Source organism: Maylandia zebra, linkage group LG12, assembly GCF_041146795.1.
Source record: "Maylandia zebra isolate NMK-2024a linkage group LG12, Mzebra_GT3a, whole genome shotgun sequence".
Lineage (NCBI taxonomy): Eukaryota > Metazoa > Chordata > Actinopteri > Cichliformes > Cichlidae > Maylandia > Maylandia zebra.
Genome location: NC_135178.1, coordinates 15,955,646 through 15,981,900, shown reverse-complemented (window position 1 = coordinate 15,981,900; position 26,255 = coordinate 15,955,646). Strand labels below are relative to the sequence as shown.

Sequence of the window (26,255 nt, the reverse complement as noted above, 5' to 3'; positions counted from 1 at the left end):
CCTTAGAGAGCTGTCACACAAACTGATCTCCGTGCCAACTCTGATGCACCCGTCCTTTTGTTTTTTCAGAGCCAAACTGTGCAAGCAGAGCACTGTGTGTTTACATGTGTGTGTGTGTGTGTGTGTGTCCGTGGGGTCATTTCAGGAGGACAGCCACTGCAGCTCTGATTAGTGGCACCACGGCTAGTACCTCCTGATTTCTGCTGCGCCTGCGTTTCACTTGGTAACTGATCTTCCTGTAGGCTTTTCCATCTGTGCCAAGTCTCACAGTCACATTGTTCAAATTCACTGAGGACATGGGTCCAAAACAGGCACTTTTTCACAGCAGCCATTTTGACATGTAACCCAAAGTAAACACAGGTCTAATTGATAAAAAAAAAAAAAGTAAGTAATAATTAAGCTCAAATTTAGTGTGTCACAGCGATCCCAGTTCGCCCGTGCGAGCCAAAGCCAGGGGTTTTTTGCCCCCATCTGAATGGAACTGGTCTACATGGGCTTATATTAATTACACCTATGTTAACCCTGCAAGGACATGTCAAAATGGCTGCTGTGGAAAGTTATGCCACTCAGGTCATTTCATGAAATATTTGCAAGGAAATAAGGCCAACTTGAAATCACAGTCGTCCTGAATTTGCTCCAGCAATCCAAAGCTTTTTTAACTTTTGTGTCAGTGTTCCCAGATCTGAGATAGTCTGTTGAATTATTCAGCTTCCCCTTTGGAGCCTGTGTCTTCTTTACAGTTTAAATACTCACACTTAATGCAGTTACTGTACAGTACTGTAAATTTATGATTTGGGTTTTTTTTAGCTCTTACTGTGGAGGAGTGGAGGCTTACTTCTTCCCTGTACTGCAACAAATAAAGACAACCGCCAGCAGAAAAATGTGTGCATAAATATCTAAACTCGACTGTACTCTACTTTCTCCCCTCCTCCACTTTGTTTTAAGTGGCCGTGCAAACAACCGGTAGGGAAAGAAAAAAAAAACCGAGAGGAGATCTGTGCACTGACAAAAGCGGCCAGCAAAGGGAGAAGAAGTCTGCAAATCAAAGTGTAAAAATCCTTTGTTTCCCCAACAGCGCAGACTTTTATTTTATTTTTAAGTATATAACAGAGGAGACAGCCTGCAGGAGGGATTTGATCACATTTTTAAGCACGAGTGCAAACAGCAGGCTCCAACTTTTTCAACCGAAAACTAAACCCCCCCAGAAAACTTTTCATGTGTCGCGAAATGCACACAGAAAGCCTTCAATCGATGCGTTTTCATCCCTACGATCCGTGGAGCCGCTCTTTGAGCTGGGTTATACTGTGTACGCCTCGGATGGCTCAAACTGCAGAAACTATGTCACTTACTACAAAACAATTGCACACAATGTTCCCTCAAGCCTTTTAAAAACTACATCCACTACTGTCATCTCTCCAAAAGCGTTGCTCTGGCCGCTCTGTGCGAGCTCCACGTTGAGTCGTGGCATTTTTTTTTTTTTTTACCTCCACATAAATATGGTTTTTTTTTTTAAAAAGAAAATCATACACAGTACAAGAAAAAGAAAAAACGATGACAAATCAAATCTCACCAGCTTTGCAGGGATCCTTGTAGTCGATCGTCTCTGATGTGGCAGTGGGCTCCACATAGTAGCCTGGATCAATCGCGTCCAAATCGATCGCCAATATCACGCCAAGACATGATAGAAGAACCAAACACCTCGCCGAGAGATCCATGTTTGTGGAGGGGAAACGGCGAAAGGCGAGGGATAAAGGTAGAGGAGAAGAGAGGGACAGAGGGAAAGAGAGACAGAAGTGGGAAAGAGAAATAGAGTGAGAGAAAATGGGAGGTTTTTCTCTTTTCTTTTCTTTTTTCTTTTTTGGTCGGGGGGGACGAGATCCCTCTGGAGGGCGGGTTTTAAATCCAGCCTCTCTCCGGTGTTTTCTTGGCTCTGGGGGCAGTGATTTCTCTCATCCAGCCGGAGCTTAGGGATAGTGCGGAGGACTGCCCGAGAAACTTTGATGATATGGCAGCCCAGCAGGGGCGGAGAAAATCCCCAATTACCACAGATGCACGTGTGAATTTTTATTGTTACCTTGTCTGCGCGTGAACAGCGTGTGAGTGACGAGAAACCGGCCGACCGGGAATGTCTCTTTGTGGATAATTATTATAGTGACGGTAGTTTCCCCTCTGCTCTGCTATACACACGGTCAGAGACCCGAATGATCTCCCCGGAACCACCGCTTTGTAAACACCCCCCGGTTTATAAAAGTTCAGCCGCACTCTGCGCGTAAATTCGTGATTTTTTCTTTGTTTTTACACTCCACGTTGTTTCCCCCTCTCCCTTTACTTCCACGAGCGCAATTATTCACACGCGCACACTACCGAACGGCCGCCCACTCGCATTATGACATGCACGCGCAAACAAATAAACAGACCCTTCTGAAGTAAAGGAGTCACGAGCGAAACAGAAGCGGTTAGTGCGCCACCTGTCGGTAATGTACGGAACACATTTAGACAGATTCACAAAGAGTTAAAATAAAAAAAGTAAAAATAAAAACAACAACAAAGAAGAGAAAACCACGGAGGATAGTCTGAGATGTGGGACGCTTGTTTCCGCTAGTGAGGGGGAAAAAAGACAATCATAAGTCAAAATTTCGATGTTATCAAACTTCTGAGAAAATAACTTGAAATTTCAAGTTATTATTATTCTTATTTCCAGCAGAAGGTTTGTTAATCTTAGTAAAACGTGTGGCCCTGAACCCTGAAGGGTAGGCTGTACCTGACAGGTGCTCTAGGGTGGCTGTAAGTCAAAATGTGGAGCAGGTGATCTACTAACCCGCTGGTTGTTCGAGCCCTGGCTGCTCCTGTCTACATGCCAAAACATCCCTGGGGAAGATACTGAAGCTCAAGTTGATGCATCCATTGGAGTGTGAATGTCAGACAAAAAGCATGGACAGAAGTGTATGAATAGGTGAGGAAGGCATGTTTTCTGTAGTGCTTTGAGTGCTCGGATAGAGTAGAAAAGCACTATATAAGAACCAGCCCATTTATTTTATCCTACTAATGGAAATTTCATCCACTTTATAAGTCTGTTTATTCCTTGTGACTTCATACCTGTACAGGGTTTGGTTTATGGAAACTTGTTTGGGGGTTTTTTGCCATAGAAAAAAAAATACAAAAATGTGTATTATTGCAATGTATTATTATGTTGTTTATTGTAGAATAATAGCCCAAAATTTTAAATGGTAATTTATTTATTTCAGTGGCAGAAAGAAGCTTCCACATGCAGTTTGTTATAATTATTATTATTATTTAATTACAAGCTACTAAAATGAAAAATGTATAAGCTTTCTTAATCCTAGAAAAAAGGGAGCCCTGAGACAGTGCATGGTAAGATGCCATGTGTCACAGCTTGCTTTATTCTATCTGTGTAAGTTGGATCAGTTTCTTCCTCATGAGATCATATCTCATTTGTGCTTCAAGCAGTGATAAAAAAACCCCAACAGATTCCAACTGAAGTCCTCCGATGAACCACTTTTCCACCTATCCAGTTTGTGTGGAGCATTTCTTGAGTTCGTGTTGGATATTAATAGTTTGTTCATTCTTTTATGTTATTTATGCTTGTAGCATGAGGGACCTAAAGCTTACACATATTAACCATTAAATTCATTCTGTTACCGCTTTTCATTCACATTCCATCTTTCCAATACTGCTGATTTCCCCCTGCGCTGTTCGGGCCTTGTACAAAAAATATGTTACATATTTGTACCTGTGAATATACACACATCCTGCTTCATTGTTTTGCCTGCTTTACTAACATGAAGTGTAAAGTGTAAGTAAAACACTTCTATTCTCACTGTACTTCACCTTCAATGTCTGCAGGACAGTAAAGCTGGCCTGCAGACGTGATTGGATGACTAAATCTCAGATGGATTGCTTCAAGAGGGGCTGGTGGCAATGATGTGAGGAAATACCAGCAGCTGCTGTTGTCTAAATGGGATCCTTCATGCTATCTAATGTATACAAAGGTTTACATACAGAGGAAGAGAGACACTCCTATCTATATCTTATCTGACTGCTGACAGGATGTCGTCTACAATAAGTGGGCTGTATTTATGCTGCGGCTGTAAACACAGCAGTGCGACTATCACGCATTGGAGCGAGCTCCTCCATAACATTTTGAACAAGAGCGGAGTTTCTCAGCTCGCTCAGTGCTACAAGTGTTTAGCACACAAGACTAAATGTTTACATTAGCTAAGTAAAGCAAAAGCATTGCATTCAGGTAAATATGTTTATTTCAAACATAAGCTCTGCGTGCAGTGAAGTCATGAGACGGTGCAGATGGGAAGCAGTACCCTGGTCCAGTGTTTGAGGCTATAGAAAAACAGGTTCAGGTGGAAACGAGTGCAACAAAAGCTTGGAGTTTTACAAGTGCAAATACCTCAAACTAAGCATCGCAATACGCGTCTCCCTTTCAGAAGCACATTACATCAAATTATATTATTATTAAAATTGCTACATAAAAAGAAACAATTATGACAGACACTTATTATATGGATTACTGTTATTGGATCTATATGGTCATATATGGATACAGCAATGATAGAACTCAATATATTCTGAGTACGCTAAGGACTTCAAACATTATCTTTGTTGAGATGCACAGCTGTCCTTTTGTAGGCTTTACCTGGGCTGCACCACCACACTCCAGGTAGTTTACAGTTTACCTTCAGCATATAATTTTCTCCCAAGAACATGTGATCATGCTGTCAGTTTAAAGTCAAAGGTGTAATAAAGGAGTGCAGGCTGTAGCACGACGACATCCCCTGAAGTTAGCAGTGCCTGTTCTATCCAGCACAGACTCGGACTTGTCCACAACTGAAAGCAACTGCCTGGCCTTTTCCCACCATCTCCACAGGGGAGCCCTCTGTGAGGCGTGGTCTTCTGCACACTGTGCGGCGGTGTGTTCGTCACTATGGGGAGGGAGCAGTCTCATCAGCAGGCTGTGGCTCCTAAGGTACTTTTGCACATCACCATCTTGCATCAGGGATTTGCCCACAGTGAGCCGAGATTTCAGTGCTGCAAAAGGGCACAGTGCAATTAATTAACTCTCAGTCCATTCTTGGTTTATATTAAATTCTTCGGGGCAATAACATGTTTGACATTTACTTTAAAGTCTGCTCGGAATCCTCAGATATAATATTGAGATATTTTCAGCTGCATCCAGTTTCAGAAGTGGAGCACACTGTGATCCACACTCTAATACTTATCTGAAAAAGACAAGGCATGGGAGGATTTTGTGTTTATTTCTACAGTGCTGTGCAAAGGTCTCGAGCCACCTCTCAGTGCTTTATGTTTTGCTATGGAAAATGGGGATTTAATGGATATGGTGATTTACTAAAACATGCAAACATATATGGAAATAAGGCAAAAAAAAAAAGAAAAGATTTTTGCACTGTTTTAACAAGCTTCAAAGTCAATATTTGGTGTGGCCACCTTTATTCTTGAGCAGTCTGAACTTCCTTAGGAAAGCATCCCTCTTATTTCTTTAACTAGTCTTCAGGAATAGTTATCCAGCTTTCTGTAAGCACATTCAAAGCTGCCTTTTGTTTTGGTCTCTGTCAAACTGATCCCACACCGCTTCAATAATGTTTAAGTGTGGGCTCTGGGGAAGCCAATCCATGATTAATAGTGATCAATTGTTTTTCTTTTACTTTATTAGAAGTGTGTATGAGATCATTGTCATGCTGAAAAATTCCCATGACAATCTAAACCAGAAATAAAAACAAACAAACATTTGTGTTCATTACTCCATGAGACCAGTTCTTGTGCACTTTGCCATATCTCAACCTTTCCTTTCCTTAAGAATGGCTTCTTGACAGCCACTGAGACCATTTCTGACGAGACTTTAGTGAACAGCAGATGGATGAGCTCAAGGGCCAGATGTATCTCTCAGATCCTGTGTCAGTTCTTTGCTGAATTTTTTCCTATATCTAAAGAACATGACGTCCATAGGCTGCACATCATGATGAGTGATATATACATGTACATAATTACCCTGGTGGTGCAAAATAGTGTGCCTGTTAAACTATATTATTTTTGACATTTTTCATTGATTCAAACAAAGAAATGGGAACAAATGTGTTTTAACGACAAACTGCTAGTAACAGATTGCCTAAAGATATGATTTAGGAATAGATCTTTGCTAAGTTGTCTCTCATGCGTACACACAATGTTGGTTGAGCCCTTCATGTAGGTGCCTTTTTTGCCTGCATGCTTCGTATGTCAGTGTTAAGTGGCTTAACAAACGAACAACTTTCTCAGAAAATGGTCAGGTATAAGGACTGAACTCAAAATGAGTAAAAAGAAAGTCTGGCTATGTGAAGGCAAAATATTAAGAAAGTGAAAGAAATTCACTTGCTTTTTTTAACTTTTGCCCGTTTTCTCAAACGCTGTCATCTCTTCATGAAAAAGAAAAGCTGTAACTGACACTTTCACCTCAGTGTGTCATGTCTAACAAACACTTCAGTGTTTTTCTGTTAATGCACCTTCAGTCCTCAGTTTATGCCCCAGTGGCTGTATGTGACCTAAAATACACAAGGCTACAAGATACTGTGAACAACTGGGTCAAAGGCTATACAGTAAAGCCGGTAATTATTTTCTAGACTGCCTCCACAACAAATTATAGACTAGTGACAACAAAATCATTTTAAAAGTAGGCACTGGGGTGCCATGTCAGTGAGAACCATTACAAGCTATCAAACTGAAAATTTTAATGGGCTGCATGAACATTTGCAGTGATAACAGAAATCTGTCAAACTTTGTGTTAGTCAGAAAAACATGTAACCAAGAATAAGGGGGAGAAAAAAAAGCTCCAAGTTAAGTGTGTCTGTTTAGGTGCTGAACTGAGGCGCACCTTGGGCTCATGGGTACGAGCTGAAGTCACAGCTTCACCACCAGCTTGGCTGACAGATCCCACTCTACTCGGATGTGCTCCTCGAAGGGTCACCGTTATAGAAGTGGGGGCTTTCTGCCCTCCTGACAACAAACACCAACATACACAGAAATAACAAGCTATAAATGATTTGCGTCCAAATACACCAGATTAGACTAAATAATAATTTGCTGCAAACATGCTGTGATGCAAGTCATCTAAAGGATAGCTGTTGTTGTTGTTTTTTAAAGCACGTTCATGATATTAGATGACCATGAAAGGTAAAAGCAAATTTGGAGGTTCAGGTAAGTGAAAGGGGTGAGAAAGCCAACTGATTTACACTCAAAATAAAATGACAACAAGACGACAATGAAAACACAAGTTTGATTCCAGTCTTTATTACAACAGGAACAGCTTGGGTAATGCCATGTGCCAACGTTATTGCTTCTCAACACAACTCTCTAGGAGGTCAGCGTTAATATAAATGAATAATTGAAAGCAGGTGATTTAATGGGTTTACAAAATAGGCAAACAAAAAGAAACAAACATGAAATGATCGCTTGAACAAACAAAGCTGACGCAGAAAGCAGTTTTGACTGAAAAACAGGAGTCTTATTAAAATTTGGTCAACCCTCTTAACATTGATCTTAACTTAATTCACAATTATTCAGGATCAAACTGTTTCATGCCTTTGTGTGTCCGACATCAGATGGAAACTCTAAATTGTGACTTTCCATTCCGTGAACATGAAAACATGTACGCCACTAATCTGCCATTGGCTGCTGTACGTGTAAGCTGCACATTCCTCTGCAAACCTTACAACAGTTAGGCTCATTCCAGGCAAACCATCTCTGCAAGTATCAGAGATGTCCTCTACATTCCTCTATGTCCGGCCTACAGACCTCCTGCACTACTGTTTCCAAAACAAAGGATGAACAAACTCTGGGCATTCAACGTGGCCGTCGTGTCTTGGCAGCTCGAGACATACCGGTGGTCTGGTTGGTGATGTGCGCCAAGCCAGGCAAGCTGCTAGCAAGTTTGGCCAGCCCACCATTAGTGAGCAGCTGATGGATGGCGGTGGTTTTAGCCACTCCTCCTGTGGTGACCACAGGCACTGCCCGGAGCAGAGTACTGCTGCTGGTACCGGCGGAGCTCAGGACCGGACCCTGTGGAATGGCACAAACAGCATGAGGGAAGATGAGTGGACAGGAAAGATGATTTTATCATCTTTTATTCCATTAGGTCACTTAAAAGGAAAAAAAGCAAGAAAAAAAAGCAGTTTGGTAGTATTGAAGCCGATTAGACGCGATGACGACGTCTATTAACAAAAAAAAAAAAAAGTTTTTCCTTGGCAATAAAACATATGCTCCAGTTTCTCTTTTATGTACCTAAACCATGGAAGTTCCACTAGATCTGTGTGTTTTCAGTTCTTTTAATCATTTGGGTAACCAATTACAAATGTGGCATATTCAAAAAATAGATTAACACATAACTACACACTTTAAAAAAATAAAAATAAATAAAACCCTCTTTGAGTGTTATAAATAGTCTACATAATTTATCGCAAATGGATGGTTCAAAATCTGGTTTAGGAATCGAATACAACCACTCCAAGTGTTACCTGGGTGCCACCTGTGTTGGCTGCTGTTGAGGGAACGTTAGGAGCTTTGGTGACGATCTCCTGAAGACTGAAACTTAGGCCTTGTAGAAGACTGCTGGCGGAAGGTGCTGCACACACACAGATCAATCATTGATTGGGTTAAATCAATCCCAACGAAACATCACAGAAATTATTAAGGGAAAAAAACAAAACATTCCAAGGCCTAAACTAACAGCGCACGCACACGCACACACACACACACACACACACGATAGCCAGGGCAAGGTTTCGGTCAGTGACTGACAGCGATGGTGCAAGAGGTGATCAATGATGATGTTTGCTAAAACATGTTGTCCAAATTCTCAGCTCAGCGATCAAACTGGATCCCACACAATAAAACCAAGCAGAACTGCACTTGTGTTTTGATGTCACTATGTTGAGATCAGCTGCACAATTAAGAGTGCAAACAAGCGTGCAAGGCAGGACAAGACGAAGATACCTTGGGCAGTGGCTGGAGCTTGCACCTGGGCTGGTGTGGAAGGCCCCGACACCATGCAAGGCTGCACGCTGCTGAATGAGCTGGAGCCTGGGGACAGGGCACCAGACACCTCTGAGAGACTACCAGACCTGCAGTGACACACATAACCACCAGTCTACTCAGGAGCTACCCCAGCAAGTGCTGCTTTGGCCATCACTCAGCTCCCAAACTCCAAGTACACCTCTAACCAATCCCTCTGCACCAGACACCCCACCAAATGGGAGTGGATGCGGGTGTAGGGATAGTTAGGGTTTCAAGTGCTCCAACCTCAATGTGTCAGTGTGTGTGTGTGTGTGTGTGTGTGTTTTATGGCGCTGGCTTGCTTACCGTTGGCCTGTAAGAAGTCCAGACAGCTCCTTGGCACCAGCTATAGTCTGTCCCATTGTCACAGTTAAGGGCTTTCCTGATACACCCACTGCAAGAAAAAAAAAAAAAAAAAGAAAATATGAAGGACAGTCAGTTATCTCGCTTTGGTAAAAACAAAAAAGGAACACAAAAACAAAAAACAACAAATAAATTATGATCATTTCTAGAAAAAGGGTGAATCTCAAAACAACCACCTGGTCATTAATGACAGGCAGAATGTTTGTTTTTTCAAAATAAAAGGCTTAGCAAAGCCCTAGTTTAAATTTAATAATGCATAATCAACAAAAAACACATTTTTCATCTGCACAGTTGAATGAACTCAACCTGCTCAAAGCATCTGTCTGCCCACAAGTGATTTTAATCAACGCATGAAAGAATGAACTATATCTTTTTATTCTGACAAAAACAAACAAAAAAGCCCAGACAAGTTCTCTCAGTGTTTAAAGATTCAAGTTTGTATGAAGCTATGTATGACATGAGAGGCAAATTACCCAACACCTTATAGTGGGTGACTGCAGGAATGTATTGCTGATTGGCTGAATCAGTCACTGCCTTCTTTTTGTGTGTGTCTGTGTGTTTTTTTTGTTTTTTTTAAGGCTGTTTATTGGAATTTTATTTCACAAACTAAGTGGTTTGCCTCACTGACAATTCAACCAAGTAAATAATTAATCCATCTAGTGCAATTCAAAGCAGTTGGCATTTTTTGGCCATTTTGGGAATGTCCATGTTGCACTGATTTAAGCAGCAGATAAATAATTATTTTAGAGAAAAATAACAGTTTTTTACCATCTATAGAAACTTCACTTAAATTTATTTTTAACAAAAATGATGTTTTATAACTACAGACTGCTTTGGGCTATAAACTATCAGAACCTTTTCTGTAATTTTACATATTTATTGCACAGAAAAACTTAGATACACTGTTGAAGCTATACGTTTTTAAAAAATCTTATATTAACCCTCTGCGGTCCAGGGTATAATTGGCCGTTTTTGATTACTTTTGATTTCACCTCTACATTTCACATTTAAAAAACTGTTTATCTTGCCTTGTTTGGTATCATTATTTTCAGCACAACCTCGAATATCTGGCATTGGAGTTGTTTTTTCATTTTGACATACTATATTAGCACAATTGATCTAAACTCAGACAAAAATGTTTCATTTTAAATATTTAACGTGTTTAACGAATCATTTTCATAACTTGAAATCCAAATAGAAATTATACATTTCTAAAAATTGTGCACGTTTGGCAAACAAGAAAGGTATGGTACCATTTACCTAAATCTGGCCACAACCCTGGCCTAAACCCTGCAGGTCTGACAACAGGAGGTGTATCGGTCCAGTTTTCTATGTGGACACAGCGTTTACACTGGAATCTGCCCTTGGTGGCTTTTTTGGAGGAAATGTGACATTCGCTAGTATACCTGACACACAAAACAAAAAGTACACAATACAGTAACTATAGCCTCCAAACACGCTAAATGTCACTAATGTCTCACATGTGAAAACTCGCCCTCTCTCTTTCTTTCAGTCGCCCGATTTCTCTCGCGGGCGTCACTCCTAAAACTTCCCCTTCTCCCTAAACAACCAAGTGCCACATGCTGCCATATCATTTTTTGATTGGCTCACATGGTACACTTTAACACCAATAGGGAACGGGTGTTTTTTATTTTTTCACTCGCAAGCGGAGAGTGTTTGCTAGCACTGTCCTTAGAAAACACCATTTTTACCGTTTCTTTCTGCCGTGCACACCGCTGTTTTGTTCAGAAAGAAACATCGCGTGTATTTTTTAATCATAACTCTGGTGTTACGTGGCCCATCGACACAATTTAAAAACTGGTATATAGTTTGAAGTCCAAATTGAATTGGAGACTCTGGGTCGCTGCATCTTGTAGCCGTGTTGTCTTAAATTGGTCATGTGATTTTGACGCGCCGGTGCGTCCGTCGACCCCAGAGGGTTAAGACATCTCAGAAATTAAATATGTAGCTAATCTTCTTTAAACTGACAGTAAGATGATTTACTGGTCAAGCCCACTTCAGATCAAAGTAACTTGATAGAAAGTGAGCTTGACCTCCCTCACTTAGACCAGAGGTTTTATATGCAGCTGTGGTCATTTAACAGTGAACGCTATTGCCAGCTGTTTGTTTACTTAGATGCTGCCAGTGGAGTAGTCCATCTGGTTGCTACATTTAGGCCTTCCTACTTGCTGGTTTCATCTGGTTTAAACTGCAATTATCCAAAGTTGGTCTATTGGACTGTGGATTTTTTTCCCCCGACAGTGAGTTTTTTCATGACTGCATATGCTAAAAGTGTTGTGTGGAGAGCAGGGCTGGGCTACGGGTGACATTCAGAAGTCGACCCTTGTGGTTGTTTAGTCTAGATACAACGCCGAGCAAGTGTCAGCTTGTTGTGTGTGAACCAGTTTAGTTTATCATCATCTTTAATATCAAGAATATCAAAATTTCATGAGTATCAGCACCAATTTACACAATTTCTGATTACCAATACTCCTAAATCAAACCACTGTTAAAGGATCCCAGGTTTTGTACCTTCATGTGCAGCAGGACTGAGGCTGCCCCCTGCTGAATCGCTTTGGGAAACAATAGTAACCTTGATCTTTGCTCTCTTGGAGGCTTTGCTTGGAGTGGGACTAGGTGTCTGCCTCCTCTTGCCATGGGACCGCAGTTCATCTCTGTCCAGGCCCTCCATCTGATCAGAGGTCACCGGCACTGCACGGCACAGACAAACACACAGACGAACACACAACTATCAGTGAAGTACTGAAGTGACACGAACCTGTGGTATTTTATCCTTAACTAACCCCAAGCTTTGAAGTTAATATTTGCTCTCAAAAGCTTTATAAAGTTTTAATGCAGTAAAGTAGTCACATTAGTCTACAATTAAAGCAGCGGAAACAAAGGAAGAAGAGTGAAAGGGAAAGAGGAAAGAAAAAAAGGAAAGAAGAGGGATAGACACTTACCAAAAATACAAGGAGGAGTGCCAGGAGGAAGATTTTTCCTCACAAGCATGTTTTGTTTCATAAAAGCAGCAAACTGAGCTGGAATGAATTGGAAAAAAGAGCCGGAAAGGAAAGTTGTAGGAAGAGAAGAGACAAGAGGATGAGAGGAAAGTATTTCAGTCACGTTCCATCTTCCCCCATCAGATGTCGTGACTTGATAATCTCTTCAAAATCTTTGTTTTCTACCATCATTTTCACATCTTGCATTCTACCCTGTCTGGTTACCTTGTAACACCTCTGCAAAAATTCCACTGGAGTTAAGATCAATGGCTCGTTTTAACAAGTTCAAATAAACAAGTGGGGTGAACGGGACAACTGTGTACACACAGGTACCAAGGATCACAGTGCACAAGCGTATTTACAGAGCCCTTTTCAATGAATTCAGAGTTGAGTGAGTTGGTGCACTGACCTTGAGCCTGCTTGTGAGTGAGCACTGTGCCGGAGCGCTGCATGTGTGTCTTGAGCAACTGTGTAGCAGTGATAAGGCTGGACTTCTGTGCCGGAGAAAGACCAGATGTCTTGGGTTTGGGACTGGATGTGGGACTGCTGCAGACACTAGACAGATCCTGAGGATCGAGCGAACATGAGCACCTGGTGACTCATATGCAGACAGTGTAGCTTCTTACAATCATAAGACACGATGCTATGACTGCAATTCCACCATACAAGGTCTTATTATTAAAACTCAACAGCTACTGTTGAATGATAACAGTTATGATACACACCATTGTATAATTTACCATCATTTCATAAAACATTTTTTATTTCATAAAAATACAGAAGACTTCTTACCTCAGATCCTGACGGCGAGATAGGAACTCTCAGTGCAGGGGAGGATGGTCGTCCTCTCTCCATGTCAAAGGGAAGCTCCCGTCGAGGCCTTTTCTTCTTTTCTGTGTCCATGTCTCTCAGCTCACCTGAGCCATGACCGTGGCCCTCCGCCCGTGTAAGCACACCTGAAAGGAAGTCAGCGATCTCATCCTAAAGACCAGTGAGAGAAGAACAAAATATAAATATTCAAAATATAAACTGCAGCAGATGAAAAATGCTTTCTAGCTATGAGGGCCCACCTGAATGCAGCGGTCCACCATGGTCTGCGTCAGTCCTTCTGATTTCATCTTTGCTGAATTGATTCTGTGGAGTGGTTTAGAGTCAGAAGTGGAAAAATATTAAGTGTCATACTTGACCATGTAGCCAATCAATTGTTCAAACTATTAAAATGCGTTTTTGCATCACATATATGTGGTCTCAGAACATTTCATCAAGAAGTTCAGTGTCATATACGCTGCAAACAAAGTAGTTACACTTGAGCAAAGAAATGCCATATAACCCCCCAAAAAAACTGTATTATTGCCCAGCAAACTTATCTCATTTATGTGCCATCTCTTGAGTTAAGTGCCTTCTTATCTTTGAACCATTCATAGATTTGTTTTGAAAGTGGTCAGGTACAAGCATCGGTCTGAAAATTTCAGTCAATTTGTTCTGAAAAAACTATGTGAGACCTTCAGAAAGCCTGGAGAACGATTGCTCATGAGCACTTTAAAAGCTAAATATATAGAAAAGAAGGACTTGTGCACAAAACTGTACATTAAGCTTTTGAGTAAATCTTTCTCATCCCAGTGATAAGTTCGATACAGGCATTTACTTGCTGTGAAGCGAATATCTTCCAAGCTTCACTGACATAATGAGGAATCTACTTGCATTTGACTCGTTGAACATCATCTCTGGTCCCTGCTAAAACATTATGTTTTTCAGATCTTTAAGGCTGTGACTGACCTCAGATTGTCATCCGCGCCTCCAACCACCACCATGCTGTTGTCTGCCCTGAGCTTCTCTCTGAACTCCTCCATTCCTTCTGTGCTACACTGGAGCGCGTTCTGGCCGACCACAAACAACACTGGTGTCTTCATGTCCAGGAGCGGGTCATCCACATCCTGTAAATTAGCAATATGTGAAAAACTGGCACAAGCAAAGTTTTGTTTTTCAGTTATATTTAAAAAAAAAAAAAAGAAAGAAGAAGAAGAAGAAGAAGAAGACAGTATTTTTTTCTAACAGTTGAGTAAAACATCAAAGATAAAAACCAGTGCTGAAGCTAGATAATGCTTTAGGTCATACCCCACGTGGCCCATTGACTGTTAGCAGGGGGAAGCCAAGACAGACCACAGCCGTCAAATACTCCATCAGGGACACCTGGAGTCAAAGTTTATTATTAAAATGTATTCTATTGCACACCTTTGACAATAGTGCACTATGATAAATACATGGTAAAAAGTCTTACATGGCAAGCCATAAGAGCCCCAGCGTTCCAGCCGACCAGGATAATGGGTTTGTGAGGAAAGTGACTGTGAACCTGGTGGTTACATTTATAAAAACATGCAATCAGTGCAGGTACAGACGCACAAACAAAAAAAATAAATAACCATTATATAGCATCTCTAGTTTGGACAGTGATCTGAGTCATTACCTAATAAATACAATTAGAAATGTGCATAATTAAAAATCTGCCACATTCATCTACATGAATTTAACAAAATAAAGATCACAATCACATCGCAGCTATAGTCACTAATAGAGATGGACCGATCCGATATTACGTATCGGTATCGGTCCGATACTGACCTAAATTACTGGATCGGATATCGGAGAAAAATAAAAAATGTAATCCGATCCATTAAATATCACGAAAGCACCTCACAAAACTTGCAACACGCCGTAACTCGCCTCAGAACGTCGGAGCAGTATGCATCACGTGATAGAGCAGCTGTGGCATGCGGGACCTGTGTGGTCTGGATAGCATTTGGAGCTTCGCTAGCAACCTGGCATTTCATCTCCGACAAAGTTATCCCCGAGAGAAGTAAAGCAAGTGTGTAAGTCCATCTCTGAATGTTTGTAAAGCATTCCCACGTTAAGCTTAACGAGCGACTGCCTCTCGCTCTCCGGCTGCTACTTCAATCGTGAAACTGCTTAATGATCAGCTGATCGGCTTTTCTGTCGCGAGTCTGTCTCTCGTTTGTTTTTGGTCCACTTTGCGCCAGAAAGAGCAAACCAGCGGCTGAACAACAGCAGCACGTTTAAGCTTGATAATCTGTTGTTAGAATTTATTTATTATTACTTTCTACACCAGGATCTTTTTCTACGTAGCTGACGGCTGGTAACTGTGCAGGGGCGGATCTAGCAAAGTTTAGCCAGGGGGGCCGATAGGGCATTAACTGGGAAAAGGGGGCACAAAGACATACTTTTCTTTCTTATTCTCATTTAAAATGTCTAGCTTTTAATAAATAATTATCTGACACCCAAAGTTTTAATTTGATGTAAAATGAATAGAAGTCAATTACTGTATATAGTGACTATTAAGTCTAATATATATACCCTAGTAAGCTATAGTACATTTTCCTTTGGGAAGGTACCATCTGTGCAGTCTGCAATTTTGCTGAAGAAAGATGTTGAATCTATTTAATATTTCTTGAAAAATAATTGATTTCTGTGCATTTTTTTTTCACACTGCATCAAATTAAGGTTGATTACGTTGATTAAGCATCATGAGGTGGAGCGTGAGGGGTGGTTCCTTATTTTTTATTTATTTATTTTTGTTGTTGCTGGGAGTTGGAACCCTATTAGTTAGGTTGCTTAATATTTACGCTAAGTACTCTTTAAAATACCAGAATAGGGAGGATGGTGTAGGTCTAAGTTTATTAGATTGATCAGTATTGCTGAACTATGAAATATTTTTTTTGTATACAGGTATAACAGAATAGCTTTAGTGTAGTTGTTGTTTTAAACTTGAGTATGAACTTGCAGACTTGCAAAATGCAGCAAGATATTTTAAAAAACAGTTTTGTTGATTAAAAAACACTATATCGGATTCATATCGGTATCGGCAGATATCCAAATTTATGATATCGGTATCGGTATCGGACATAAAAAAGTGGTATCGTGCCATCTCTAGTCACTAATGCATCAAATAAAAACCAACATCCTACCTCCATGACCTTGGCCCTGACAGTACCCAACATGTGCTCTAGGCACTGGGTGATGCCAATATTGGCCCCGCTGTTCACATGAGTGTGTATTGGGATGACCTAACACAAAAACAGCTGTTTTAGGCAGTTTTCTGTGACAAAACAGGGAAGAAAAATATTTCTGTAAACACAAAGATTTGATCTGATGGGACATCTGACCTTTCCAAAAAAGGAGAGCTGTGACTGCCAGAATCTCATTCTCCGTGAAGTGGAGAGGGCGGGATTGGTTGGGCTTGATGGTGCAATAAGGATGAGCGGGGATCCTGGAAGCTTGCTCTGCAAGGAGGAAAAAAAAAAAAAAAAAGGATTCAGGGGTCACATGTGCAAAAAGTTAAATGAAAACGTTTTCTGTTGAAAACTGAAAGCGACTGATTTAATTTTACCGGCTTGTTTTGAGACAGAACTCCAACAGCTGGGTCCCATGGCCGTTTCAGTAGCAGTGACAGCGCCTCTGCGCTTGGAGCGCCGGTCTTTGCCGATGACAGCAACATTCTGTCGATCAGCGAGGGCAACTAAGCAGACAGAGGAACGTAACAATGAATCAACAGTCTCATTAATTAATGGCGACCTGTGTTGAGCTTAAAGTCAGTTTTCTGTGTCATGAATGAGGCCCTCTGTTAACCCAAATCACCATAGTAATTTATGCTGAACACATAAAATGGAGCAGGTTATACGCCAAGTTTGGGTTGAAAAATGAAAATAAATGAATAAATAAATAAAAAACTAAAAATAAATCACTGCAGATTATCTTTTATACTGCTGGAACTGCAGCTATAAGAATTAACACCAGCAATAGCTCTTCATTCAATAAAATTTATTTCACTTCAATCTGCCTGCAAACGAAAGCAATTTCCAAACTTCCTTTATTAGTCTGTGGGACGGTAATACTTAACGTTTAAATGGATCCTGTTTAAAGTGTCAGCGCTCTAATGTGCAGCCGTCACCGTAGGGAAAAACTAAAAAACACAGCAGCACTGAGAGCTAAAACAATTACCTTGAATTAAAATCTTTATTGTACTGCTTTGAGCACTAAATCACCAAATTAAAAATTTTCTGCAGCATTAATCTTTTGTCTTATTTGCAATAGTGTAGCACTGAACTTTCTAATGTTCTTTATAGATTGTTAAATCACCATTTCACCATCATTATCATTTGAGAACATCTCAGAAGCAGGCTGGAATCATAGAAATTTTGTGCGAAAGAAGAGTAACATGATGCGTGAAACACCCCTTTTATGTGAGCATGTGCAGATCCTGAAGCAAGAAACCTGGCTGATACCCACTGAGCTAGCTAAGGCAAAGAAACCCTGGCTGGGTTGAACTTTGTAGCCTATCCCTCTGGCACAGGCCTAACAGAAAAATGTACATCAGTTCATACTCTTTATTCAATTACGTACCTTGCTTTTGAGAGTCTGCAGCACATCCAGGTATGCAGCAAGCATGGCTAGGCTTAAAGACTCAATTAGAGTGGTGTGTAACCACTGTGTCAGTTTGGTGTCCCAGTTCACACTGGCCAGCGCATGCCGCACCTTCCTCGCACACTTGTCCACAGCTATCCTTCGCAAAATTGGCTCATTGGAAGTCTGTGAGAAACAAGATCACAGAACAATTCAGTCATTTTTACGTCTGAAATATAACCTACAGAACCAGGGATCCCCACTATCACTCAGCTGGCGAGTTCAGATGGTAAGCCCTAAAATTAGTTGTCATATGGTAAAAAACTTTTGTAAATTTCTCCTCTCATGCTTTCAGTTGCTTCTGTGTGAACAGATTATCCATCAGTGCATCACCCGGTAGCTTTCTTCATTTTTGTTTATTAAATTTATTAACCAAAGGAGCAATAGGGCATGAATTTCTCTGGGCAGAACTAGGGACTCAAAACCTAAATCACACACGGGCAAAACATGACCCGAGGGCCAGAGCGAGGCTGCACAACACTTTTAGACACCTGAAGCCCTGAAAGAAAAACTAAAATGAACCCCGCCAAAAAATAAGAATGCAAGGGAGGATTATGTTAACGAAGCTTGGGGAGAATAACTGCAGCAAGTCTGTCCTGCTATTTAGTAAGTCAAACAGGGGGTGCTTCACTACAAACTTTTTGTGATGAACTACAATGTATTACAGATCTTAGCATCCAACCCCCATTGGGCTTGAATGCATCTTTTGCAAATCTCAAACAGCAGTAACTTATCCTCATAACTTAGCTGCAGCCACATATGTAAAACTGAACAGATAATTAAATCAGACATTCATATACAAGTGTGTTTGTTTATGGGCTTCACAAACAGAACAGACTGCATTTAAAAATGTTCTTAATTTATTGATGCAGGAACATATTCTATTATTGCATCAGCTGTGTATATCCATATTTAGATATTAGGCAACAACATATTGGCACAAAGTGCCATTATTATATATAATATATCATTTCAACTGTTAAATCTTTTCCCACAGTCAAACAAAGAAGTTGTGAATAATTCTTAGTACCCTTTAGTACCCAAAACAAACAAACAACAAAAAAGACTTACATTTTCATTGGCCAGACGGGCTAGTCTTTCCGCTTGCAGAGCTTTAATGACCTTGTTGAACAATTTGTTCTGGGCCACTGTCCATCCAGTCCTGAAGCAGAATTATTTCAAAGAGATTTACTGCAAGTGGATAACGTTACATGATAAAAGGTGGAGCATTGAGGTGGTTGCTTACTTGTTTACATGTTCCTCCCAGTCATCAGGGGGCGGCGGACTCTCAGCAACTGTACGAGCAAACAGGACATGCCGCTCGCACTCCTTCATCACACTAAGGGCTTTGTGGTTATCATATAGAAGAACAGGTGTTGGCGTTACAGTTTCCACATCTATTAAAGAATCTGAATCTCTGCAGACAAAGAAAAAAAATACCGCATCACTACAAGTGATTAAAAATGTGCATCAGATTACTAATTTTACCATGGCTAAAGAGAAGCAGCCTAATAGGAGCATTTTTAACTCACAAAACGGGTTCAGGCTGGCGACGTGGGGTAACAAACAGCGTCCTCGTGGGTCGAGCACTGCTGGCATCTGGGTGGGCATTCCATGGTTTGGCATAGCTGTGGTCCAGAAATACTAAATCTAACTCTCTTTCATGGGCTGAGAGCTGGAACAACAAGGATGTGCCCATCTTTCGAGCTGAGGTCTGGAAGTCTTTATCTCCACCACGATGCATCCTCTTCCTGGGCCCCAAAGGGCCCCGGGAAGACCTTAACAACTGGTGCTGATTCAGGACAAACTTGGGAAAGAAGGGAAGAATTGTTTTTGTATTTTATGCAAAATAATCGAAGAATATTATCAAATTTGTCTGCCAAAAAATGACTTTATCTTAAAGTGGTATTGCTAATTTTACAGAAATATTAGTTGTGAAACATAGAAATCACACACACGCCCACGCACACATATGTGGGAGGAAAACTGTGTGTGTGTGTGTGTGTGTGTGTGTGTGTGTGTGTGTGTGTGTGAGAGAGAGAAGATTTGTATCAATTTTAATATTGAAACTCTTACATCATAAATCCATAAAGTTTGTGGTAGGGCAATAGCTCCAGACAAAGCCTTTAAAGCCCTTTAAGTGTTGACATATCAGAAAGACAACGGAATAACTGAACTACAGTCAGCTCTGTGGAAGCGAGCACATTCAAGGGTCTGCACTTACACAATTTCTAGTTTTTTTATGCATACTGACAATGCGTTGAGCTCCAGGGCTTTACGCTATTTTCCAAATATAACTTATTTATAAGTTATTGATTTAAAAAAACCCAACAACAACAGCCTAAAAAGCCACAAAGCAACAATAAAAGCACTAACAACAACAGCACTACGAGCGATAGCGAAACAGTTTCAGTCCTGGTACAGAGTCAGACTGACGCTTAACACGTTTATACTCTTTAAGCACCACCTATTAGCTTCTACCATGTACTGGATATTATTTTGCCATTATAAACCACATATTGAGTCGCGTGTGGCAAATAACCAAAACATTCCACTTAATACGTGGGTTTAGTGTAATAGGTTCAATATTTATCACAAATACATTCGCAAATTCACCCGCGACTGAAAGCTGCGTAATGACCTAGCATGCTAGCATAATCATAGCGAGCTACAAGCTAAGCAAATGGTGTACCGCTCATTACCTCTTACTTTGATCACTCCATGTTGTCCGCGACGGCTTCAGCTCCTGCTTCGAGCAAAGCAAATATAAGAACGGCGTATTTACCGGGCAATGAGAGAGGTTATATTAAACATAAACATTTAGCTCGTAAAAGCCACTTCCTTTTGTTCGCTTCGTTGCCTTGTTAGGCTCCGCGCCCTCCCTTTCTAGGCCCTAAATTCAAGCGGCTCAGTCAGGCCTGCTGTTTCTACCAAACTGGCAACCCTGATCGTGGCGCGTCAGACAGAGAATGACGCAAAATATGGACTGGATTGATAAAAGTCTGGATTATTATCGGTCCCCCAGAAATAAAATACACGATTTAATGACATGAAATGTGCGTAACTGTAACTTGTTAAAAATGAATCCTACCATTTCCAAGATATATATATATATATATATATATATATATATATATATATATATATATATATATATATATATATATATATATATATATATATACACACATATATTTCATTCTGTTCATCTGGACATAGCGTATTGAGTGGGAGAAACGTTTCGTCACTCATCCAAATGACTTCTTCAGTCTCAGCTGACTGCAGGTTTCTCCAATCTTATCGTACATTTGCATATTGACTGAAATCAGCACCACTGAATGAACAATGTGCTGGGAGGTCAGTTCCTTCATCATGATTATGCAAATTCTCATGACCATTGATCAACAACCACTGATCAATGGCCATGAGTACTATTCTCAGAGAGTTGGGGAATGGCTGCAATCACAGCATTGCAAGATGGTGAAAGATGTACCCGTAGGCCCCCTTCTCGATTCAGAGATGGTCTTTCCCTTTTCACGTAAACAGCCTCCTTGACTCCGCTCAAACCGGCGATCCCCCCTGTCCAGGATGTGTACATCCTCATCATTGAAAGAGGTAATGTAATGATGCGATTTGCTCTAAGGAATTTCCCTGCCACCCGTCTGCACACCCCCTATCCCTTGCTAAATTCTTTTTTTAAAAACTGTAAATAACAAGAAAAATACAATTAGTAACCGACTTTCACTTTCAGAACTCCAGATCGGTGAATGATGACAGTGACAGTAACACCGGATCCTGTTCCGTTTCAGCTTTTCATTAAACCAATAATAAAGCCACTGTTTCAGTGTAAAAACTACAATTAATTAAATACAAGAGAAATGAACCGGTTTCAGGGGAAGGAAAAAATCTATAAATGTTCCTATTGTGTGTTAAACAACTGACATGCTCCATGACCTCACAATTCCCTACAAAAGTGAGTTCTTCTTTTTACGTGTACACACGTCAGGTTTCAAATTGCAGCCATGCAGGCGGTTGTTGTCTTATAATGCTTTAATGCTCCTATAACACTGGGGCCACTTTGGACTTTACACATCTGCTCCAGACACATCCGCCACCAGACACAGCCTTGCAAGGCTGTCCTATGTTGGTAATAATTAATTAATAATTCTAATAAAAGTGAGCACAAAAGAGAGGAAAACACCCTGCAATGAGCTGAAACATTAACTTATTTGTTCCTGCTTAAAACAGATTATTATTATTATTATTATTTGGTTTTCATATGTACCTGTTTTCAGAGATATTAACTTTAATAAAAGGAAATTAACTAGACAGGGCAACACGGTGGCAAGGTGGTTAGCCTTGTTGAAGCAAGAAGGTCCTGAGTTCAGTTCCACCATCAGGGGTCTTTCTGTGTGGACTTCCCATAGTCCAAAGACCTGCAGTTAGTGGTTAATTGGAAACTCTAAATTGTCCATAGGTGTGAATGTGAGTGCGAATGGCTGTCTGTGTCCCTGCGACAGACTAGTGACCTGGCTAAGGTGTACCCTGCCTTTTGCCCTAAAACAGCTGGGATAGTGCGACCCTGAAAAAGGATAAGTGGAAGTGAATATATGGATATAATTCTTTTCTGTCTCTCTTTTTTGTCATATTTTTCAAGGAACCTATTTTTGAGAACAGCATAATAAAAATGAAAATTCTGTTTTTGGTGTGCCACTCCAATATTTTTAGTGTCCCCTATATGGCCACCGTGAAGCCAGTGTGAATGTGCATTAAACCTACATTCTTTTTAAAAGCCAAAATGGAGCAATAAGTTGCAAAAATACTAATAAGCCTACAAAAGTTTACAGAAAACGACCCTTGCTTTTTACCTCATTATAAATGTTCTCGATATGGTCTCAGTCACTAATTTTGAGTAACAAGTCTGTTTTATGACTTGTATTCAGTCTAAGTTACAGAAAGGACGGTTTGAGGCATAGATTATACAATAAAGGCATAGATCATATCACTAATAAAGGTATTCTCAAGGGTTGGATAACTGCCAAAAACAAGAGGCTCCTGGTGATTTTTAAAAAAAATAATTTTGGGTTCAGATTAAGATTTGGGAAAACCAACAAATCAGAAAGGAAGGAAATCAATGAGGAAAATATGTTTTGGTAGCAGGCTGACTAGGGATGACAGCTTTCAATTAAAATCATGTGTAACATTTTACAAGACTGAAGTCACATGTCGTTTAATTTTCTGTTCTTTTCTAACAATAACCTGTCATAGCTTGGTTGTATTTGGAGCTGAAAGTGTGCTGCAGTGACATGCCTTTATAAAAACTGCCACAGCAATATTTATTTGTGTTGCAACTATAACGTTCATAATTGTAATTTGATTACTTAATCTATCCTCCTGTCCAGGTGAGATCGCGTTTAAAATATAAAAAGCTCAAAAGTATTTCATATAATATCAGTGTGCAGTGTCCAAAACCAATGGCTGACACCACTATGTCCATCTACTTGCTCTCTGACCATCACAACCAGCTTTACATAGTTTCTGTTGTAATTTAACTATTCTTCTAATAATGTTTTAATATTAAAACTTCACCACACACGCGCACAAGTTACGAGAACTACTGCTCCAAGCAACTTCATCCCCTCGATGCTGGAATTTCTTTTGCATCCGTAAAACACCCACCAAGTGTGAAGCAGCTTAGTCTACTATTATCTGATCCCTGCTGGGTTAGAGTTGGCAAAGGTACAGACATTCTTTTTTAAGTAGAAGTACAGCTACATAATTAAAAAATGCTCAAAAAGCTCAAATACTGATTCAACTTCTTACTCAAGTAAAACTGAAAAAGTACAGGCTCTGAAATCTCAAAATAATACATTAAAAGCAGCTCTTTGTTGGGCATTTCCATCTGTGCAAAGGACTTCATGCTATTCAATATAACACAATATTAGAATTGTATTAGAACTCTAGTTCAATTGAATTTCTAATTCTAATGCATTAAATCACCTTGAACACAAACAAAGAAAACTAAAAACTTAAAAAAAACCCCTCTATTTTAAGTTGCCTAAATTTTAGAAGGTGACTTTGCCTCCACACGTAAACAGAAAAGTGAGTATAGTCAGGGGTTAAAGTGGGATTCGGCAGATGGGGGTTTTAGTGATCATGCGTGGGGAAAAGAATCACAACTCACAATAATTTCCATGAACTCTAGTAGATTTTCTTTGTGAAAATCTACACTGATCTACACTGCTGAGGTTTACTCCTCTTTATGAATTTGCAGAGCTGAATTAAACAACATATTGCCAGGTGTGCTGTTTATACTTTTAAAAAAATCTTTAAACCAGAAAAAAACCCATAACTTCACATCATATACAGATACATATACAGCAATAGAAAGTAGAGATATTTGTGTAAAAATTTAGGGAATATAAGTGAAAAGTTTTCAGAATAAATAATAATACTATTAATACTCAGAAATATTAACTAATAAATACTCAAGTAAAGCAAAGGTACTTGAAAAGTCTCCCAAAGTATAATAATGATGTGTTTTTCCTTTAATAATTCCCACGTCTGTTATTTGGTGAGTGACAGATTGCCAGATCTCTGCCTGTGGAACTGAAGGTTGAGATGCCTGAGCTGAAAAAGTGACTGAGAGTTGGTTTCATATGAATTCTTGTTCAAGAATCTAAAATGACTAACAGGCATTTTGAAAAATGGCACGAAAGTGATATGAAAGGCATCATTTATATGAAACACCCATCTTCAGACTTCCAGAACGCCATAAAAAACAAATCACTTCAATACTGCACTAAAAACTGGACACCGTATTGTTGGTTCGTCTTTCTTATGCACTACATATTCACATGCCTCTGGGTCAAACACTGACACACAGTCATCAGGGAACCGTTGTGGGGTGGCACACCTGTGATAACGCAAAAGACACACAGTTAACAGTGCATCATGTAAAGTCAAATATAATTGATTTTTCCATCTATTTAAATACCAGTAATTTAATGTGAACACTCAGGCACGGCAACATGCAAGTACAGTCCCAACAATTAGCTCTCCATCTAGAACCCACTGCATGCCAATTGTTATTGTCATCCTTACAATGGGTTGATAGATAGATAGATATTATTCTGGCACAGTTCCTATTGAACTAAAAAAATGTGAGTGTATGTTTATCTCTGTCTGTTATTTCTGTTTTTTTCTTACCAGGTTCTAATTTTTTTGTTGATGCACTCACTATTTGTCAGTGACAGCAGAGCGCACAGCGGCAGAGCCAAATATTTCTTCAGAGGAAAGCAAACATTGCAGTTTGATTAGGCACCATCTAAGTAATTACTTCTGTACATTTAATTACCAGTAAACATTAAGTTTTATAAAATTGCTGCTTATTGCCATAATTTATATAATTTTAGCCTGTCAGAAATGTACAAAACAACTGTTAACTATAACAAAAATGAAACTCACCATCCTGGAAGTCAGATTTGATAGAGCTGAAAAGCAACAGTCTGAGCAACAATTGACTGTTCCTTTTAAACACCTTTGGATGTAGATGTAGATGGGAAGATTCGCTACATACATGTGGAAGAGGTCAAAATGTCTCAAAAAGCAAACAACCAAAATTGGTGCTCGAGAAAGTCGTTTTTCTATTAGTTTGTACTCATTTTAAGAATTAGTTAAACAGTCAAATCAACAAATATTCAGATCTTCTTTATTTCTTTTAAATCTGAGAAATAACTTGATATGCCAAGTTTAAACAAACACAGTTTGCATGCAAGCGTACAAGCTTACTGGAAGTTACGGGCAGTAGGATAGACCACCCCTCCCTTGTGTTTAATTTCAAAGGTCAGGCAGCATTGATTTAGTTCTTTCTTCAAGGTAAATAGATATTCAGTTCTGATATCACATGATGAGTTGTCACTGTGCTTTACTATTACAGGTATGTTTTGTTTCCAGTGAGGGACTATCAAAATAAGACAGGAAGTAATTAAAACATGAAAACACTGAACACTTAGACAGAGACTTCACCACGCAACACGGAGGAGGCAAGAAAAGTGATAATTGAAGAGACGCACAGACATCTGCATGAACACAATTACAATACATTAGCCTAGACAAGAAAGGATAAACACTGAGGGAGGAATAAACTAAAGGAAGAGAACTAAATACACTAAATGTAAAACCCCAACCAAACCACAAAACAAAGAGATAATACAAATAAATAAAGCCTCGAAGTCCAACAACCTCTCCACACAGGGTCAGAGACCCAGAACCATGACACTGAGTACTCAGATTGGGTGAAAATGTCTTAATCCCATTTTCCGCATTATAGCAAGCTGA

General features: G+C 39.9%; 2 protein-coding genes across 7 annotated transcripts in view; both read right to left on the bottom strand.

Moving 5' to 3' along the window:
* The window catches only part of bmp1a (bone morphogenetic protein 1a), a 30,201-nt gene extending 27,865 nt beyond the window's left edge, over positions 1-2,336 (bottom strand). The window contains exon 1 of one of the 2 annotated variants that reach the window (XM_014414029.4): positions 1,571-2,336. In XM_014414029.4, coding sequence (XP_014269515.1) covers positions 1,571-1,715 — 145 coding nt within the window. In that variant the 5' untranslated portion in view covers positions 1,716-2,336. The remainder of the gene's footprint in view (positions 1-1,570) is intronic. The other variant, XM_014414030.4, reaches the window with a different exon arrangement.
* Positions 2,337-4,259: 1,923 nt separating this feature from the next.
* Positions 4,260-20,871, bottom strand: kansl3 (KAT8 regulatory NSL complex subunit 3). Of its 5 annotated transcripts, XM_076890763.1 has the most exons (23): positions 20,618-20,871; positions 19,448-19,722; positions 19,162-19,332; positions 18,987-19,077; positions 17,856-18,041; positions 16,843-16,971; positions 16,619-16,735; positions 16,421-16,519; positions 14,719-14,790; positions 14,556-14,630; positions 14,217-14,374; positions 13,511-13,574; positions 13,233-13,421; positions 12,850-13,006; positions 12,402-12,479; positions 11,971-12,150; positions 9,382-9,469; positions 9,016-9,143; positions 8,538-8,644; positions 7,905-8,082; positions 6,899-7,017; positions 5,152-5,252; positions 4,260-5,061 (listed from the first exon to the last, which is right to left on the bottom strand). In XM_076890763.1, the coding sequence occupies exons 2-22, from the start codon at positions 19,657-19,659 to the stop codon at positions 5,196-5,198; spliced, it is 2,655 nt and encodes an 884-aa protein (XP_076746878.1). In that variant the 5' UTR covers positions 19,660-19,722; positions 20,618-20,871; the 3' UTR covers positions 4,260-5,061; positions 5,152-5,195. The 5 variants fall into 5 exon arrangements, with proteins under 5 accessions (XP_076746878.1, XP_004544360.3, XP_004544361.3 ...); XM_004544303.4 differs by lacking the exons at positions 4,260-5,061; positions 5,152-5,252; positions 6,899-7,017 and having other exon boundaries at positions 7,295-8,082; positions 20,625-20,870; XM_004544305.4 differs by lacking the exons at positions 4,260-5,061; positions 5,152-5,252; positions 6,899-7,017 and having other exon boundaries at positions 7,945-8,082; positions 9,016-9,102; positions 20,618-20,870.
* Positions 20,872-26,255: the final 5,384 nt, after the last annotated feature.

Bases quoted from the DNA above. Each gene is read 5' to 3' on its own strand.
- kansl3 (XM_076890763.1), bottom strand. From the start codon at position 19,659: ATGCATCGTGGTGGAGATAAAGACTTCCAGACCTCAGCTCGAAAGATG. The intron at 14,791-16,420 runs GTAGGATGTTGG...TGTAACCACCAG, and splicing joins TCAGGGCCAAGGTCATGGAG to GTTCACAGTCACTTTCCTCA. The intron at 9,470-11,970 runs GTACAAAACCTG...TTTTTCTTGCAG, and splicing joins CAGTCCTGCTGCACATGAAG to TGGGTGTATCAGGAAAGCCC.